General features: G+C 39.1%; 2 protein-coding genes across 2 annotated transcripts in view; both read right to left on the bottom strand.

Annotated features, from left to right (window-relative positions):
• LOC109482681 (death-associated protein kinase 1-like) overlaps positions 1–298 on the bottom strand; it is an 8,968-nt gene extending 8,670 nt beyond the window's left edge. The window contains exon 1 of the mRNA XM_019785507.1: positions 241–298. The gene's annotated coding sequence lies outside the window, so the exon portion shown is untranslated. The remainder of the gene's footprint in view (positions 1–240) is intronic.
• The window catches only part of LOC109482308 (putative ankyrin repeat protein RF_0381), a 19,403-nt gene extending 1,037 nt beyond the window's left edge, over positions 1–18,366 (bottom strand). The window contains exons 1-6 of the mRNA XM_019784991.1: positions 18,316–18,366; positions 17,848–17,946; positions 16,558–16,656; positions 15,537–15,635; positions 15,064–15,162; positions 241–339 (exon numbers count right to left, since the gene is read on the bottom strand). Of these exons, the coding sequence (XP_019640550.1) occupies positions 241–339; positions 15,064–15,162; positions 15,537–15,635; positions 16,558–16,656; positions 17,848–17,946; positions 18,316–18,366 (546 nt within the window). The remainder of the gene's footprint in view (positions 1–240; positions 340–15,063; positions 15,163–15,536; positions 15,636–16,557; positions 16,657–17,847; positions 17,947–18,315) is intronic.
• Positions 18,367–20,044: the final 1,678 nt, after the last annotated feature.

Below are 20,044 nucleotides of genomic sequence, written 5' to 3'. Positions count from 1 at the left end.
GAAAGCATTATGGCTATCATCTACTGTAAAGCCCAAATTTCAATATGCAATTACTTTGTCACTTGTATAAGATACATTGTACATTTATATAATTTTCCTACTTAACTAAACCCCTGCCGTGGTTAATGGGCCCCAAAAGGTAAGAAATCAGAGAACACTTTCAGGTTAGCAGATATTTCTCAACAACCATTAATTGCCCCTAAATCCTTACTACATTAGGTGATAACCGCCTGTACTCACGCTGTGCTTCGCCTCCACATCAGCGCCATGTTCAATCAGCAACTCCGCTACCCCGGTCTTCCCGGTAAAGCTGACCAGATGGAGTGCGGTGCAGCCATTCTGCGTAAACACACAGAGAAACTATAAATTTGCTGCACATTGGTGTATTAAAATAGACTCTCAAGGGCAGCATGATTGACTTTTCATGTTTAATCTGCAGCTCCGCTACCCCAGGTTCCACGTTTATGCTGGCCCGATGCAGTGCGGTCCAGCCACACTGTGTAAACACATACAAATCTGCTACACATTGTTGGATTGAAAAAAAAACACCCTGGAGGACAGCAAGATGAAGTTTTTAGATAAGGAGGAAAGTGCTTTTACGATTGACAATTATACATTATTAGCAAAGTACACATGTAAATAAAAACAAGAAGCCATAGGTGACAATTCTCCGTGAAGTATTATATATTGCAACAAAAAGAAGTAGCCATTGGCGACAATTCTCTGTGAAGTGTGATAAATCGAACAAAGAAAAATTGTTTAAACGCGCGTCGGCTCAGTCATCTTTAGACGCAACAACCAATCAGAGATGCGAAATTCCGACACGTGACGTGGGATTTGCATGCAGTCTAAACAACGGGGAAGGGCGCGCGATGGCCGAAATATTTTTGCGTCAATATTCAGCGCCGTGTTTCAAGAGATTAATACCGGGAAACAATTTCTTTTCTTGTTTTGAACGCATAAACATGCATTTACGCTAATCTAGTATGATTCAGGGTTACTTTTTTTTACCTGCCATGGCCAGACTAAAGATGTGTGTATTGTGTGTACAATCTACAGAAAGAGAAATGTACATCAGGTCCGATCATCCGATTTTCACGTTTCGGTTTTTGGACTCGGATCATGAACGTATTTTGGTTTGGCTCCTGGAATGTGCGAATGTGCGAAAAAAATGACTCCCGGGACTGTCTACAGGGAACACTCGCATATTGCCCAACATTCGCGGTGTATCAGGACAGCGCGACTGGCCAAGCAACCAGTCGGCATTAGCGCAGCGGCAGTCCCTGTAATTAGTAACAGTTGCACATCAATCCGGCCGAAAGCATGATTGTGTAACACAGGCTACTTCTTCATACACCGGCTCATACTACAAGACGCCTTTACAACTAGCAAATCATAAAATTACCCGATCTACTAGTATGTGCGGTTTACCAGCCCCAGACCACATCCGACCACGAGGCAGAACACATTGATGGGTTGCTCAAAAATATTGTCCATGTTTACAAAGAGCTGCTCCACTAACACTATGGAGCGGCCCAACCCAAAAATATTGGCCATGTGTACAGTGAATTACGAAGCGGCCAGCATGCTCGTTGCTAGGACGACCGACCAGTTGCGACGTGACTAAATACACGCCGCCACTAGGTCGCCACAGCCGACCAGTTTGAAATCGATAGGATTACGTCATCGGTATTTACATTTCGTAATGTTGACCTCTGACCACCCCACATTTCCGTCCCCATCAGCCTGACCGCCACTTACTAACTACTACCGGTCACATAAACAGACGAAAACATATTTCAACGACATGGGGATGTTTCGAAAATAAGCATTTACTCAAATATCAAAACAGCTACGGTAAAAATAAAAAGACGTGCATCATCCCGGACATAATGCCACACCACATGCGAAATTACACAGAAATGCGACGTACGGAAGAATGCGTTTTGGCTGCGAACATCTTCCAAAAAACTTGCCATCTCTTAAGTACGGCCAAAAACATCTGGAACCACTTATCAAAACCACCCCGTATCTGCATGAAGTTCCACCCCCCCACTGCTATTCCAAACAACGCGTTTTTCTGGACCATTCCAATTCGCCTCGTAATTGTAGGGGTGCGTCTGCAATATTACATTAACCGCGAAAGCAGCGACGGCAAAAATACACATTCGTGCATCAACACGGGCATGCCCGCAGACGGCATATAAAATTGCGTGCCGATTACACAAAGAGAACCCAGTTTTTTGACTGCGAACACGAAAAACCAGCCGTTCACAACACTCCGTCCGGAGGTCCTGACCTCCTTCACGGAGTAAAAATCAATATGGCTATCAAACATTGTAAAGCCTAAACTTCAAAACGGCATTGCTTTGTCACGTATATATACATACATATGGTACATAGTCATAACTGTATTAGGGTGTTTGAAAGGCCAGCTATAAACGTAAATTGAATCCCAATGCCTGTCAGGTCCAAACGGCTTGAAATAAAGATTATGGAATATCCTCTTAGTAGCAGATACTTCTAAACGACAACAAATTGCCCTTAATCCTAACTACAAGAGATGATTGTCTGTACACTATATGACATCCAGTAGATTTGTCTCCACTTTATTTGCATATCAATCAACAGGTTGTACTTATAAACCTGCTTTCCCCTCTGGTCTCTCAGTCACTGACGAAAGCTAGTGGATACTAGCTGAAACGTCTGACGTTTTCAAAATCATATCCAGTTGCTTGAGTAACTGTTTTTTTGGCGTATCGTATTACCTGGATGTCTAACCTTCATCGACGTAGAGCGCGTAATTGTTTCTTGTTTACTTCAGTACTAAGTACTAGTACTTGCACAATCAGTTATTTAAGTCATACCTTAGTAAAATCTACTTTGATGAACGAATCAAAACGGGACTGTAGACATTAAGTTTTACACATTCAAATGTGACTGCACCAGCGCTAATGGAGCGACCACTACGTACGGGAAGGAACGGATCTTAGTAAAGCCGAGATTTGTGAACCAAACCCAACCCATCGAAGACGGGCCGCCAAACATAAAAATGGAGGGAAATGACAGACAACAAGCCAACAAACACAACATCACCAGACCAACAAACTTGGAAAACACCACTTCAAGCGCTAACGTTGTAAGAACTGTGGAACCTCAAACTAGTATGTTTGCGTCAGCGGAAAGGCTGTCGAAGTAACGACTACATGAAAAACTGCGGCGAAAAAGTAACATGGGTTCGTCCCAAATCTAGACGCAAGTGAGCTACAATGTAATAGAACCTACGCATCTTGCTTGTTGCTGTCAACTTACCCGTTAAAGATTGAACCGATACATGTACGTACTATAACTTGCCATACCCGGCCAAAGACGACTACATTACTGTTACTCTTTATTTTGTGCTGTATAATGTATATGCGTTACATTATCTATCATTGTCATTTCTGTGAATTCCTTACAACATCTACCGTTAGTTTGTGTAACATTACGTAGTGCTACAATCTGCGTAAAAAGTGGGCTTCATTTCGTGTTAACTGCTAAGTCGTGTTGGTATTGAAAACTGTTTTATTGTGCCGTTCTTCTACAAACAGCCAGCAGAATTATGAAGATACATTGTACTCGTTCTCAATTCCCATGCTGCAAACTAAAGTAATGGCAGTCCTACGAAAATTCTGTTTGTAATGTATAAGCGCTTTTTTGTCGACGTACAATGGGTGTGAAATACATGTTTTCGCCCATCGTGTGCCACCGGCTCGGTGGTAATTGGCTACTTTACAAGTGAAAGAACCGCGTCCGTGGGCCTTGATAAATTATTCAAATTATTCAGCAGCTCTCTGATTGGTCCCCGCTAGAAATTTACTGGATGTCATTCAGTGACGAGCCCCCCCCCCCCCGGAAGAATGGCGCCAAGAAAAGGCAACACCTCAGAAGACGATTCTATATCCCTGTCCGTTGTCAAAGAACTACTAGAACTACAAGAGAGGAACTTCAAATCATTCTTGGACACGATTATGGAGTCAACACACAAGAGAATGGACAACATTATACGTGAAGTTCAAGAGATCAAGGACAGCCTACAATACTCTCAAAAGGAAATCGACGAAAACAAAATCAACCTACTCCGACATGTACAAAAGGTAGAGGACATAGACACAGAAATAACTCTACTCAAGAAAGACATCACCGCAAACGACACCAAAGTTGACTACCTGGAAAACCAATCTAGACGAAATAATATATTGATTGACGGAGTCGCTGATACAAAGAACGAGACTTGGGAGCAGTGTGAACAGAAAGTAAGGGAACTAGTCAGGGAGAAACTAAAGCTAGACCCAAAACAGATAGAGATCGAGAGAGCGCATAGAACCGGACGGAGGGCGACCACGCCCAATTGTAGCAAAGCTACATCTACATTAATGAGGACTACTCAGAGAAGGTGAGACAGAAGAGGAAGGAACTGATCCCACAGATGAAAGCTGAAAGAGAACGAGGAAACATCGCCTACCTGAAGTTTGATAAACTCGTTGTACACCCACCTGGGGAGGGAAGAACAGATCGCAGACGCACTAGAGCCGACTCCAGACATTGAAGACACGATTCGAAATTCCTGAACTGTTTCCTGTGGAAATTCCTGAACTGTTTTGAGCTAAGTCAAGTAACCCTTGAACACCCATCATGAACTCAATTCAAAAACCCCTCAACCCAGCACCCTGATATTTAACCCTACTGAACTAAATAATTTAGACAATGAGTCACAAATTTCCCCACTGGATCCTGATACAGACTTTCTTAATGACTTTTATACTTCTATAAATACATATTCCCAATATTATACTGCTGAATCCTTTAATAAATCTTGCAACATGTCCTGTTGTAACACTCTATCTCTGTTCCACTTAAATGTACGAAGCCTTCCTTGCCATTTTAATGAGCTCAATGAATATCTCTCCTCCTTGCACCAAAATTTTACAGTTCTTGCAATAACAGAAACATGGCTAACAGATAATATCACAGAAAATTATAGTATACCTGGTTATAATAGCATACATCACTGCAGAAAGAATAGATCTGGAGGGGGGGGGAGGGCTCGTCACTGAATGACATCCAGTAAATTTCTAGCGGGGACCAATCAGAGGGCTGCTGAATAATTTGAATAATTTATCAAGGCCCACGGACGCGGTTCTTTCACTTGTAAAGTAGCCAATTACCACCGAGCCGGTGGCACACGATGGGCGAAAACATGTATTTCACACCCATTGTACGTCGACATAAAGCGCTTATACATTACAAAGAGAATTTTCGTAGGACTGCCATTACTTTAGTTTGCAGCATGTGTATTGAGAACGAGTATCTTCATAATTCTGCTGGCTGTTTGTAGAAGAACGGCGGAATAAAACAGTTTTCAATACCAACACGACTTAGCAGATTATAATAATAACACGTAATGAAGCCCACTTTTTACGTAGATTGTAGCACTACGTAATGTTGCACAAACTAACAGTAGATGTTTTAAGGAATTCACAGAAATGACAATGATAGATAATGTAACGCATATACATTATACAGCACAAAATAAAGAGTAACAGTAATGTAGTCGTCTTTGGCCGGGTATGGCAAGTTATAGTACGTACATGTATCGGTTCAATCTTTAACGGGTAAGTTGACAGCAACAAGCAAGATGCGTAGGTAGCTCACTTGCGTCTAGATTTGGGACGAACCCATGTTACTTTTTCGCCGCAGTTTTTCATGTAGTGGTTACTTCGACAGCCTTTCCGCTGACGCAAACATACTAGTTTGAGGTTCCACAGTTCTTACAACGTTAGCGCTTGAAGTGGTGTTTTCCAAGTTTGTTGGTCTGGTGATGTTGTCTTTGTTGGCATGTTGTCCGTCATTTCCCTCCATTTTTATGTTTGGCGGCCCGTCTTCGATGGGTTGGGTTTGGTTCACAAATCTCGGCTTCGCTAAGATCCGTTCCTTCCCGTACGTAGTGGTCGCTCCATTAGCGCCAGTGCAGCCACATTTGAATGTGTAAAACTTAATGTCTACAGTCCCGTTTTGATTCGTTCATCAAAGTAGATTTTACTAAGGTATGACTTTACTAACTGATTGTGGAAGTACCAGTACTTAGTACTGATGTAAGCAAGAAACAACATACGCGCTCTGGTTGAGTTCATGGCATTTACATGAAACAAGGTGCTAATAGCCGCTAGTCGGTGACGCGTCAGCAGCCCTATGATTGGTCCCCGCTAGAAATCTACTGGATGTCATATAGTGTACACGGGGGGGGGGGGGGGTCACAATACATAAGAAACGACGTATACTATCAAGAACGACCTGACCTTGAATTTATCATCGACGACACAGGCACAAAGAGTATATTCATTGAAATCATTTCAAGTAACCCGAAGGAGAAAAAAACAATATTGAGCTGTGTGTATCGCCCACCAAATACTGACATTACAGAATTCAATGAGCGCATAAATGAATCTATGAACAATATTAATAGGGAAAGAACAACTTGTTACATTATTGGTGATTTTAATATTAATCTGTTAAACAACACTAACCAACCCACTACTGATCATGTAAATGAAATGTTCTCATCTGGCTTTTACCCACTTATATGCAAACCTACCAGAATTACACCCTACTCTGCTACCTTGATAGACAACATTTATACAAACTCTGTTAGCAACAATATCAAAGTTGGCATCCTCGTCACTGACATATCAGATCACTTCCCAATATTCCTTACATCCGATTTAAACGAGCCAGTCAGGCAGACAGACAAAATATCTTATCGTCGAGTTAACACAACTAACATTCAGAAATTTACACAATCCCTATCAGAAATAGTATGGAGCGACGTATTAAACGAAACAGACACAGAAAAAGCATATAATCAATTTTTTGAAACATACGGATCGTTATACGAAAAATGTTTCCCAAAGAAAATTACAAAAATCTCCCAACATTCTCGCAGAAAACCCTGGCTAAGCAGTGGATTGTTAAAGTCAATACGCAGAAAAAACAAGCTCTTTACTAAATATGTCAAGAACCCGACGCCCTCAAACCACAGTATCTATAAAAAATACCGGAATAAGTTTAATCATTTCCTAAAAACTGCAAAGAAGGAATACTATCACAGAAAGTTCAATGAAGCTACCAGTAATATAAAACAAACATGGAACCTGATAAATGACGTTTTAAATCGTAATAAAAGTAAATCAGCTGGTCCAAACAAAATACAAATTGGTACCAAAACTACCGAAAATAAAGATGAAATATGTAACGAATTCAATGATTTTTTCATTAATATTGGACCTACGCTTGATAGTAAAATCCCAAAAGGAACACAAGACCCTCTTAGCTACATCACCTTACAAGTAAATTCTAACCTATCAACTTTTATACCACCAACTGGTGCTGAAATTACAGATATTATCAAAAACTTAAAAGACTCAGCTGCTGGTCATGACGAAATAAGCCCTAAAGTACTAAAGTTATCACTGCCCTATGTTATTGCCCCTCTAACGCATATTCTGTCTCTATCCTTGCAAAATGGAGTTGTTCCTCACCCACTAAAAGTCGCAAAAGTGACGCCTATTTTTAAAAGCAGTGATCCACTTAGCGTTAATGAAGTTTCATTCAAATTCGTGCCCGTAGGCTAATTGCAAATCATAAACATACAACAGTATTGAAACAGATTATATTATTATACAATAGTATCTACATGATGAAAAGTAGTTGACTAAAACTATAGCTATGTCTGAAGGGTTTGACTTCCCTTTTGTAAACCATGGAAGACGTAATGTCCCACCTTTTCTAAAATTTGTGGGTTTTGGGAAGTTAACAGAAAAATAGTTTTTTCTTTGTCTGTAAGTTTAGTAAAATTGGGATAAATTGTAGAAGTTTGAATAGTCAGCTCATTTCGAGCATTGTTATAAAGCGAACAATTTGAAATAAAGTGTATTTCGTCTTCCACAACCTTTGCATTGCAATATTTACAAATTCTTTCACATACAGGAACCTTTCTATATCGGCCTCTCTCTATTTCCAGAGGATGGGCACTAACTCTAATTTTACTAATAGCGGAGCGTAGTTCGAAATCTGCTAGATCTAGATATTGCTCTATATTGTATATGGTTTTACATTTTGCATAAAATCTTAACTTACCAGTATCTATTGACAAATTATGAAAAAATGTTTGTATATGCATATCTATAAGTCTTTTTCGCAGTATTTTACCAATATATTCAAGGTCACAATGTGAGTTATCGGAATGCCACAAAAAGGAATATCCATTGTAATCTTTAACACGTTGCAATAAAGTTCGTCTATGGGTATTTGTCGGAAGACTTTGCTGTAAGAGGAGTGCATCCCTTTGAAGGGGGTGAGAAGTTGAATCCGATTGTGGAAAAATGTCTGGCAGTCATTTTTGTTAATTAGCACTTCCAGGCGAACTCGCCAACTCCGCCCCAACTTCTGTGGCCTGGCGCCGGGAACCACGTGGACCCGGGCTAGCCGGCTCCCCGCTCACATTCGCCCAGCTCGGGGCCTTGTGAGCGGACGTCTCTGGTTCCGCTTCTCTTCCCACCACCACCCTCCTCGCCACCGTATTCTTTTCTAATTTCTTATTTTTACTAAGTCAAGTATAGGGTAAGACAAGGCATTTTGTTGTAGTTTTGTTTTCTTTGAAATCTTTATTCATTGTGAGGCCTGTTTCTCTTCTGGAAAAGTTCGCCAAATGATTAAACTTTTCCCTTTATCGGCCAAACTGCGTGTCTCTGTCCTTTGTCTTGGTTGGTGATAATTGGAACAGACGTAACCAGAATCTACATATAGACAAACATCTATATCTAAAGAAAACCTGCCTAGTTCTGCTCTACAGGCGACATTGCTACTATTTCTAAAAACACCAAGAACATTTTTACAGAATTGATTGTGTACATTTTCGATAGGTGAGGTATCATGTAATTGTTCTGTCCCCCAAATCTGACAACCGTACAGAAGGATCGGCTTTATACATGTGTCAAATATCTTTAGGAGGCTACGTGGTGAAACAGATGAACGAATAATAGATTTGAAATATAAATGGCTTTTCGTGCCTTCAGTGATTAACTGCTTTTTAGCTAGGGTGAAGCTACCTGATGATGAGAGGATAAGGCCCAAGTAGCAATAGGATGGGACGTTTTCTATTGTATTATTACCAAAGTAGAACTTTTGCTTTGGAAATGAGCGGCCTGTTTTGTTAAATATTACAACTTTTGTTTTTTTCAAATTTACTTGGAACTTCCATTTATCACAAAAGCTACTTAATCTATTTATGGCCGATTGCAGACCTTCGTCTGATTCTGAAAGTATTACAACATCATCAGCATACAATAAACAAGAGACATATAGATTATATAAAGAAGGTGGCATACATTCTGAATTATAGGTCATTAATAAATAAATTAAAAAGGGTGGGGCTCAAGTTACACCCCTGCCGGACACCCTTATGGTGGTGTAAGGCCAGATTTTGTTTTGACGCAAGTTTCGGGTTTATCATATAAGCATTTGATTAATTTATAGAAATTCCCTCCTATTCCTGAATTTAATAACTTAAAACGGAGCCCTTCTCTCCAGACTGTGTCAAATGCCTTTCTAAAATCTATGAAACATGAATAAAGGCGTTTATTGTTATGTAAATATTTCGTAATTAGCGAGTCTAAAACAAAGAGATTATCATTTGTGCTGAATTGTTTTCTGAAGCCGGCCTGGTTCGGGGAGATGAGTTTATTCTCATCTAAAACAAGAGTTCCGCGATCTCATACCTTCGCCAAGTGATGTTAACCCTTGCAGTTGACGAATTATACAATTTAATCATCGATTTTGTAAATAAGAGCCTCATTTGCGTGGATTATATCAGTTGATCATATTCGATCTCCACCCAATGACACAAAAAGGCTATTGTAGCAATTATGCAAATGAGGTCATGATTGTAATAAATTATGTTTATTGATGTTCAGCTTCACTTAACTTCCAAATGTGGCAGGTATGAAATTCTCAACAGTTATAACCATGAAATTACAAAAATTTGCCATTAATTATGCGAATTAGGTCCTCATTTAAATAATCTATATCCTCAGATGTTTTATCTTGTTCTCAAGTAGATGTCACAAGTGTTTCATAGTTCTATTATCGAACAAAGCAGATTTATAGAATTTCCTCATTAATTATGCAAATTAGCACCTGATTTGCATAATTGTAATCTGATTATGTCAAGCATCACTTCAACTACCTACATACTAAAGATCATGACAATCCGTCAACCGGTTCTTGAGTTATTATCCTTCGAAATTTTTTCAACAAATGCTCCTGCAGTTCCAGGACAAGCCGCTAGGGGACCCAAACTCATGTCACTTCTTCCCTACTCCAAGAACTATCTACCAACCAAAATTCGTGACCCTAGCATGTCCAGATCACGAGATATCAAAACCGGAAGTTTTGCTGCAGTACCAAGGAAAGCCGCCAGGGGGCCCAAAATCTAATCATTTCTAGGTCTCATGAAGACCTACATACCTACCAAGTTTCATTTCAATCCATTCACTGCTTCTTGAGTAATCTTGCTAAACCACAAACACACACACAAACACACACACAGACAAACGCTACTGAAAACATAACCTTCTTGGCGAAGGTAAAAAGTTGTTAAGCGTGTATTTGATATTGATGTGAATAATTTTGCTCGACAGCTTGTGACCGAAATACCCCTGTAGTTACTAGGATCATCTTTTGCCCCGCCCTTGTGTAGGGCGCGCGACAATATGACTAGTGCACCAATTCTGGGGGAAATAGCCAGAGGAAAGTAAAAGGTTGAATAGTTTGGTGAGGGGCTTAATTAGTGTGTGAGGAGATCACTTCAACATTTCGTTGAGAATTAGGTCACTACCTGAGGCTTTTCCATTCTTAAGGTTGGAGATTGCTTTACTGATCTCCTGACTTAGAATTGGGCTGTCAAGGGGGTTGTCTTTTAAATCGTTCTCTAACTGTAATAATTTCTTTTTAATTTCCATTTCGAAGCTGTCGGTTGATAATGAACCTTTGGGGATGGATTCTTTACCGTAGAGAGCTTTAAAGTGTGAATGGAGCTTTTCATCGGAGATTAGTTCTTGTGTATTCATCTTAACATTATTGGTGGCCTTTAAGTCTTTTAGAAGTGACCAAAATGACGAAGGGTTGTTATCAGAGTAAGAGTTGAGTTGTTTTAGGATATTATTTTTGAAATCCTTTTTAGTTTTGCGAATAAGTCTTATGTACATTTTTTTCTTTTTAAAATAAGAACCTCTATAAGAGATGGATTACGTGGGTCTTTGGAGAGTAGCCTACCTAAGTTTTGGAGTTCTTGTCTGGCCGATGCGCAAGTTTGGTCAAACCAACTTTTTATACTTTTATGTTTCTTGTATTGTTGTTTTCGTTTTCTTGTAATGCGTATTGACAAAGAATTTCTTCCGGCCTCTTGTGGAGGGGTTATAAAGTCTTGTAAAGCACTATTTAAGGATTCAGGCGTCAACTCGTAATTTTTATGCATAAATTGGTTAATTCTTGAGGAAACTAATGTTCAAGAGTACACTAAAGAGCAGGAGTATGTAAAGAAGCTGAGTCTCGCCGAAAGGAAAACTTATCAACACAAGATCAGCGGAAACAGTTTACAGAGGTGAGCGCTGCTTTCTTGTCTTCCATGGAGGACCACCGGAACAAGATCCCTTGTTTTAGGATATTATTACTTCATTGTTTTGTACATTTTACATTTAACTAGATACTATCGACCAATATCTGTCCTTCCCTGCGTATCTAAGGTCTTGGAAAAACTAGTATACAATCGTCTTCTGAAACATTTAAATCAAAATAACATCCTATATAAACACCAATATGGCTTCAGAAAGGGCTATTCTACTTCTCTAGCACTCATACACTTAATGGAAAAAATTTCTACCGCTATAGATAACAAAGAATACACTATTTGTCATGCTCGGCTATTGGGCCGGAAGGTATGACGTCATCACCCACAATGCAATACCAGCATGACGTCATTCTTCCGGGTCAGGCCCGGTTCCCCGTCCACGTCTGGCCTACGCTCTTCAAGCCCCCCACCCAGCAAAACCCGTCGAGGCGAGGCACCCCGGATTCAGGCGGGACTGCTCTGAAATTGATTCCGCCATAAAATGGTTCTCTTCTTATCTATCCGATAGACAGCAATACGTAACCCTTAATGATAATAAATCACAACTTAAAATAATAGAATGTGGTGTCCCACAGGGTTCGATACTAGGACCCCTACTTTTTTGATTTATATAAATGACCTCGAAAAAGCATCCTCAATTATATTCTTTATCCTATTTGCAGATGATTCAAATCTTTTTCTTTCAAACTCGAATTTTGATACGCTAGTAAACCTGGCTAACGAAGAATTGAAAAAGGTTATATCGTGTTTTGAGGCAAATGAATTATCAATGTTAAGAAGACATACTACCTTATTTTCTGTAATAGAAATAAAACCTACAATAGAAGCGCCAAAATCTTTTTAAAAAATGTGACCCTTTCTCAAGAGAGTCAAGCCAAATTCTTAGGTATAATCATTGATGAACGATTGACCTGGAAACCACATATAACTATGTTAGGTAAAAAAAATTCAAAAACTATCGGTATTATTGGAAAACTTAAACATCTTCTTACTCAACAAGAGTTCCGAGACCTCATACCTCCATGAAATATGGGCTTGATATGTAAATGTAAATTTCTTCTTTAATTATGCAAATGACCTCTGCATTAACATGATATATGCATCGTAATGTATGTTAACTGTTGATCAACTTACAGATGTCCCAAGTATGACATTCCCATCATTCACCATTAAGAAATCATAGAATTTTCGCATTAATTATGCAAATTAGATAATCATTTGCATAATTAGTATCTGTTGATGTTCCTCCTGCTATAGGTTACATACATTACATGTATGAAAGTAGTATTATGTAGAACACTGTAATTATAGAATTTCCTCATTAATTATTCAAATAAAGTCCTAATTTGCATATTTGCATTCAATTATGTACATATCTCACTCAGCTACCTACACACCAAAAATTATGAAAATATGTTGTCCCTATCTGGACTTATTGGCTTTCAAACATTTCGCCAGAAAGTGCCCTGCAGTTCCAGAACAAGCTGCTAGGTGGACCAAACTCACATCACTTATTTCTGACAGGAAAAGCAATCTGTCACCAAAACATCAAGACCATAGCATGTTCAGGACAAAAGATACAAAAACCAGAAGTTCGGCTGCAGTACCAAGGTCATCCACCAGGAGGCCCATATTTGACCTTGACCTTTGTCTTCCTAAGACTTACCAACATACCAAATATCATAATAATCCATAAAGGCGTTCTGAAGTTATGCTGACTACAAATGTGCGGAAACATACACAGACACACACACACACACACACAGACACACACACACACACACACAGACACACAGACAGACGCGCCAAAAACAATACCTCCATTTTTCATGGAGGTAATTATGGACCGCTGAATTGTGCCGACCTTACATGGTACATAAAAATACAACGTAGCTGCAAACAAAACATACAGATTCAGGACAATGACAATATGTACAACACATAAAAACCAAGAATTCCGAGACATCATACCTCCATGAAATATGGGCTTAATATGTAAATGCAAATTTCTTCTTTAATTATGCAAATTACCTCTGCATTAACATGATATATGCATCATGATGTATGTTAACTTTTGATTAAGTTACAGATGTCCCAAATATGACATTCCCATCATTCAGCATTAAGAAATCATAGAATTTTTGCATAAATTATGCAAATTAGGTCACCATAGCATGTTCAGGACAAAAGATACAAAAACCGGAAGTTCTGCTGCAGTACCAAGGTCATCCACCAGTAGGCCCATATTTGACCTTGACATTTATCTTCCTAAGACTTACCAACATACCAAATATCATCATAATCCATAAAGGCGTTCTGAAGTTATGCTGACCACAAAGTTGCGGAAACACACACAGACATACATACATACAGACAGACACACCAAAAACAATACCTCCATTTTTCATGGAGGTAAAAAACCATTATTACCATATACAATAGCTTAATATACCCATATCTAACCTACGGGAATATAGTCTGGGGATGCGCCTACAAAACCACACTACAGCCCCTAGTATTACTCCAAAAAAGATTTGTTCGTTCAGCCACCGGCGTCAGTTTCCACGCACATTCTGCACCTTTGTTTACAAAACTTAAGATTTTGAATATTTTTTATATAAACAGACTTCATCTGATGCTATTTACGTTTAAATTCCTTACTTGTTCTCTTCCAGACACATTTAACGGTCTTCTAAATCTTAATTCCCATTTTCATACTTACCAAACTCGACAAAGTGCCCATTTCCATATCCCCCTAGTTAGAACGTCCGTAGCCCAAATGAGTGTAAAATATAAATTTATAACTACTTGGAATAATCTCCCGCTCCACCTAAAATGTTTAACATCAATAATTAGCTTTAAACGAAATCTTAAAAATCACCTACTTTTCTTTCCCACCGACATTTGATATCTTATTACTTTGATTTCATCTGTATAAGTTTGAATTTCTTTTTAAAATTCATTTATTTTTTTCTTGAGTTATTGCTTCAATTCTGCCTATGTCTGTACTGCAGTTAAAGTTCTGTTAACCTATGTTTTAACATATCATTTCTAAGTAGCGTTATTTATCAATCACTTTTGTTATTCATTGTTACTATTTGTTTTGTTACCATTATCATATTGATCATATTGATCAAATTTATTAATTACTTATTGTTATTTATTATTACCATTTGATTCGTTAGCATTATTTCAGTTGTTAATTAATTTTGTCGGGGAAGATCCCAGACAAGCCACTATGGCTTCATATCTTTCCCCAGCATTTTATTGTCAGTAATACGTTCATGTTATTGTTCATAAATATATGCGAACCAATAAACAAACAAAACAATACTCACGTTGTCCCTCGCCTCCACATCAGCGCCATGTTTAATCAGCAGCTCCGCTACCCTAGGATTCGCGTTCCAGCTGGTCTGATGGAGCGCGGTTCTTCCATCCTGTGCAAACACATACAATTCTGCTGCACATTGTTGGATTCAAATAGGAGTTTGATGGGGCTGCTTAAGGACAGCAAGAGAGAGTTTTCAGATAAGGAGCAAAGGGCTTTTAAAATTGACAATTACACATTATTAGCAAAGTGCACATCACGCTATCAAACATTGTAAAGCCTAAACTTCAAAACGGCATCTTGCTTTGTCATAACTGTATTAGAGTGTTATGATAGGCCAGCTAAAGATAAATTGAATACCTATGCCTGTCAGGTCCAAACGGCTTAAAATAAAGATTATGGAATATCCTCTTAGCAGCAACAACAACAACAAATTGCCCTTAATCCTTTAATACTATACAAGAGATGATTGTCTGTACTCACGTTGTCCCTCGTTTTCACTTTAGCGCCATGTTTAATCAGCAGCTTCATTACCCCCATGTTTCCGTACTCGCTGGCCACATGGAGTGCGGTCCTGCCATCCTGTGTAAACACACGGAGAAACTAAAAAGCTGCTGCACATTGGCCGTGTCTATACGGAATCACCCAAACCGCGATTCGGGTAACTCACATTCCTCCAATCTGGTCCACGTGCCACACACACCTGCGAAACCGTGTCCGAACATAATGCGCTTGAGCTACATTTATTGCTGTTTGATGATAACACGCAAGGCGGCGTGTTATTAATGTCAGAGGTCAACGACCTGCTTGCTGATGCCCCCCTCCCAGCGTATCTCGGCCGAATGCCGACGTGGTCCCGCCAGAGGCGGTCAAGCTCGCCCTAGAACGGACAAATTTGACCATTACTGCTCTTTAAGTTGCTGCCACGTAAAAGTTGGTATTGCATATAAAAAAAGAAATATCACTCCGTAATCCATGACCAGGCGAAGTCACATTGAAATCACATTGCGTTCAGACGCAAATCGCGATGCGGGGAAACCGATTCGAAACCACCTCTAGACGTGGCTTGGGATCGAGGCGCTTTCAATGTGATTTCGGAGCGTTCAGATGGAGCCACTTGAAACCGGCTTCGGGGTAAACCACATGTAAACCGCCTTGGGTGATTCCGTTTAGACACGGCCATTGATGGATTCAAACATACCTTCAAGGACTGAAAGATATAATTTCAATTTAAGTTTTACAATTGGCAATCAAATATTTTAGAACGGTTTACCTGTAAGACTATCATCTACTGTAAAGCCCAAATTTCAAGATGCAATTACTTTGTCACTTGTATAAGATACATTGTACATTTATATAATTTTCCTACTAAACTGAACCCCTGCCGTGGTTAATGGGCCCCAAAAGGAAAGAAATCAGAGAACACATCAGGTTAGCAGATATTTCTAAACAACCATTAATTGCCCCTAAATCCTTACTACATGAGGTGACCGCCTGTACTCACGGTGAGCTTCGCCTTCACATCAGCGCCTTGTTCAATCAGCAACTCCGCTACCCCGGTCTTCCCGGTAAAGCTGGCCACATGGAGTGCGGTCAAGCCATCCTGTGTAAACACACAGAGAAACTATAAATCTGCTGCACATTGGTGTTTTAAAATAGAATCTCAAGGGCAGCATGATTGACTTTTCAATATTTAAGATGATAGTGCTTAATGTTGACAACCATATATGTTTAGCAACATTTACTTAGTACTACACAATATGGCTATTGATAATTGTAAAGCAAGAATTTAAATGTGCAATTGCTTTGCCACTTGTATATTATTTTGATTTTATTATTTATTATTTATTTATTCCTTGTTTCAGGACAAAGGCCCATATAAAAAACAGGGACAGTAACAACTGTACAAATACACAAATCACACAAAGGTTTAAAAAGTGCGGGGGGGGGGCATCGGAAGGGCAAATGTTGTTTCTCGATGCGAGAAGGTCCTTGAAGTCCTAGAGGGACAAATCAGGCAGATATCATCTGCGTACATGAGGTGGTTAACATTAACTTTGCCAAAAACAATCAACATTTGTGTTCTTTAACATCGCACTAAGGTCTGCCTTTTAAATACAGTTATCTTTAAAGTTATAATATAGCACTTTGGTACAAGTAACTGCAATAAAAGTATGATTTTCATGTGCATAATGGCCAAAGCTACAGATGTACATGTACGTTTGCACAAATCGATTGCCCGTAGTTATTAGAGAATGACCTAATAGCCTAATTAATAGCTAGTTATTCTCTAATAACTACGAGTAATTAGTAGATATCAAAATAATTACATTTGGGGCAATAAAATATGATGACGTCATCCATATGGTCCATAAAATCATATTCATAACCCTTTTGTACCCAGGTATCAATATTCAGTACAACTACAGTTCTTTCTAAATTTCTTTGTGACAAAACGATGGAAAGTTAAAATGCCAAATTAGCCAGTGAGAAAACCCTTAAGATGAAACTGCTTTTACAGTTGAGCAACGTTTACATAAAAAGAAAACAATATGGGTATTAAACATTGTAAAGCCTAAACTTAAAGGCACAGTTCCTTCGTGACTTGTATGAGATACATCCTTTTTGTAAAAAGTTCAAAACTTCCTAATAAAGTTAATCAAACCCCTGTCGTGGATATAAATGGGTCTCCAAAAGTCAAGAAATCAGATAATATTCTCAGGATTGTAGATATTTCTCAAGGCCATTAGTTTCCCCTTAATTTTAACTACATGAGATGATTGTCTGTACTTACGTTGTCCCTTGCCTCCACATCAGCGCCATGTTCAATCAGCAGCTTCACTAACCCAGTGTACCCGAGCATGCTGGCCACATGGAGTGCGCTCAAGTCAATCTGAGTAAACAGACGGAGAAATAAAAGAGCTGCTGCAAAACCGACTCTCGGGGACAGCAAGATAGAATTCTTTAAATCTACGACTATACGATGTTACAATTGATGGCGGTGAAATAGAATATGTGTGAACGAAATACAAAAATCTAAGCTTAAGGGCATAATTGTCTATGATTAGTTACTTATTCCTCCGCTTGCTGAAAAGCATGTGATGCCGACGACGAATCGCCGTATGGCGTACGAGCTGTACAGTAATCGAGATAAAAAAATGCCACCCTCCAAAACCCAAACGATCATAATGACTGCAGTTACCCATGGAGACACCAAAAACTTGTGATTGACGTCCCTCCCGGCCTGAAGACACCGCCTCACGGTCTGCACGTTTCCACTCCTCACAGCAAACACAAAGCTGTCTTCGTCCATGGCAGGTTGTTACTTCTGTAAGGTCATCACATCTGTTGTGTAAAAGTAATGAAACAAGAGTTCCACGATCTCATACCTTCGCCAAATGATGTTAACCCTTGTGGTTGACGAATTTATTCAATTTTAAACATTGATTTTGCAAATAAGAGCCTCAATTGGAAGGATTATATCAGTTGATCATATTCTCCACCCAATGACAGTCTTATCTAACAAAAAGGCTATTCTATCACTTCCTCATAAATTATGCAAATGAGGTCATAATTTGAATAAATTATCTTTATTGATGTTCACCTTCACGTAACTTCCAAATGCGGCAAGTAGCAATTACAACTATGAAATTAATACAATTTCCCTTTAATTATGCAAATTAGGTCTTAATTTACATAATCTATACCCTCAGATGTTCTTCTCGTTCTCAATTACGTCACAAGTGTTTCATAGTCCTATAATAATCGAACAAAGCAGATTTATAGAATTTCCTCGTTGATTATGCAAATTAGCTCCTGCTTTGCATAATTGTCATCTGATTATGTCAAGCATCACTTCAGCTACCTACATACCAAAAATCACGACAATCCGTAAACTGGTTCTTGAGTTATCATCCTTCGAAAATTTTTCAACAAATGCTCCTGCAGTTCCAGAACAAGCTGCTAGGGAGCCGAAACTCATGTCACTTCTTTCCTACCCCAAGAGCTACATGTATCTACCAACCAAAATTCGTGACCCTAGCATGTCCAGATCGCGAGATATCAAAACCGGAAGTTCTGCTGCAGTACCAACAAAAGCCGCCAGAGGGCCTAAAATCTAATCATGTCTATGTCTCATCAAGACCTATCCACCTACCAAGTTTGATGACAATGCATACTAAGCTTCTTGAGTTATGCTGTTCACAGACAAACAGACAAACAGACGGACAAACGCTACTGAAAACATAATTATAACCTTCTTGGCGATGGTAACTAGTACTGGCATGGAAGTATCTGTGATTATTTCACAAAGATTGTATAAAACGCGCATTCCTTTTATCCAACCGCAAAGAGTTGATTTGCTGAGATGATCGGTTTGCTGATTACCTTCGCCAAGAAGGTTATGTTTTCCAGTAGCGTTTGTCCGTCTGTTTGTCTGTCTGTCTGTGAACAGCATGACTCAAGAAGCCTTTTTTGTCAAGATAAGGCTGTCATTGGGTGGAGAATTTGATCAACTAATGAAATCATGCAAATGAGGCTCTTATTTGCGAAATCAATGATTAAAATTGTATAATTCGTCAACCGGAAGGGTTAACATCATTTGGCGAAGGTATAAGATCGTGGAACTCTTGTTTCAAATATTTTAATATCAAAATATCGCAACCATGTAGACATTATCAATTGACGATTTCATGTCAGCATCAGTTGCTATACCAAGTACAATAATGACAACATTTTCACATCATGTGAAACCAAACATGAGAAGAGTGAAATGCCTTCGTCAGTCCCCACTACACTCATACCGACGATGAATGAATACAATTCTATTGGATTTTTTCAGGCCGTCAAGACAACAACTGTTGATACCTATTACTAGTACTCATAAGCGGAATTGTTGGAGGGGGGGTCTTGAACCGTCACTGAACTACATCCAGTACTTAGATTTCTGGGGGGGTGGGGGTGATTGATGTAATCTATCAAGGCCCACGAAT

This window comes from Branchiostoma belcheri, unplaced genomic scaffold (genome assembly GCF_001625305.1).
Source record: "Branchiostoma belcheri isolate BF01 breed outbred unplaced genomic scaffold, Haploidv18h27 scaffold6, whole genome shotgun sequence".
In the NCBI taxonomy this organism is placed as follows: Eukaryota; Metazoa; Chordata; class Leptocardii; order Amphioxiformes; family Branchiostomatidae; genus Branchiostoma; species Branchiostoma belcheri.
This window is presented reverse-complemented; position numbering and strand designations above follow the sequence as displayed.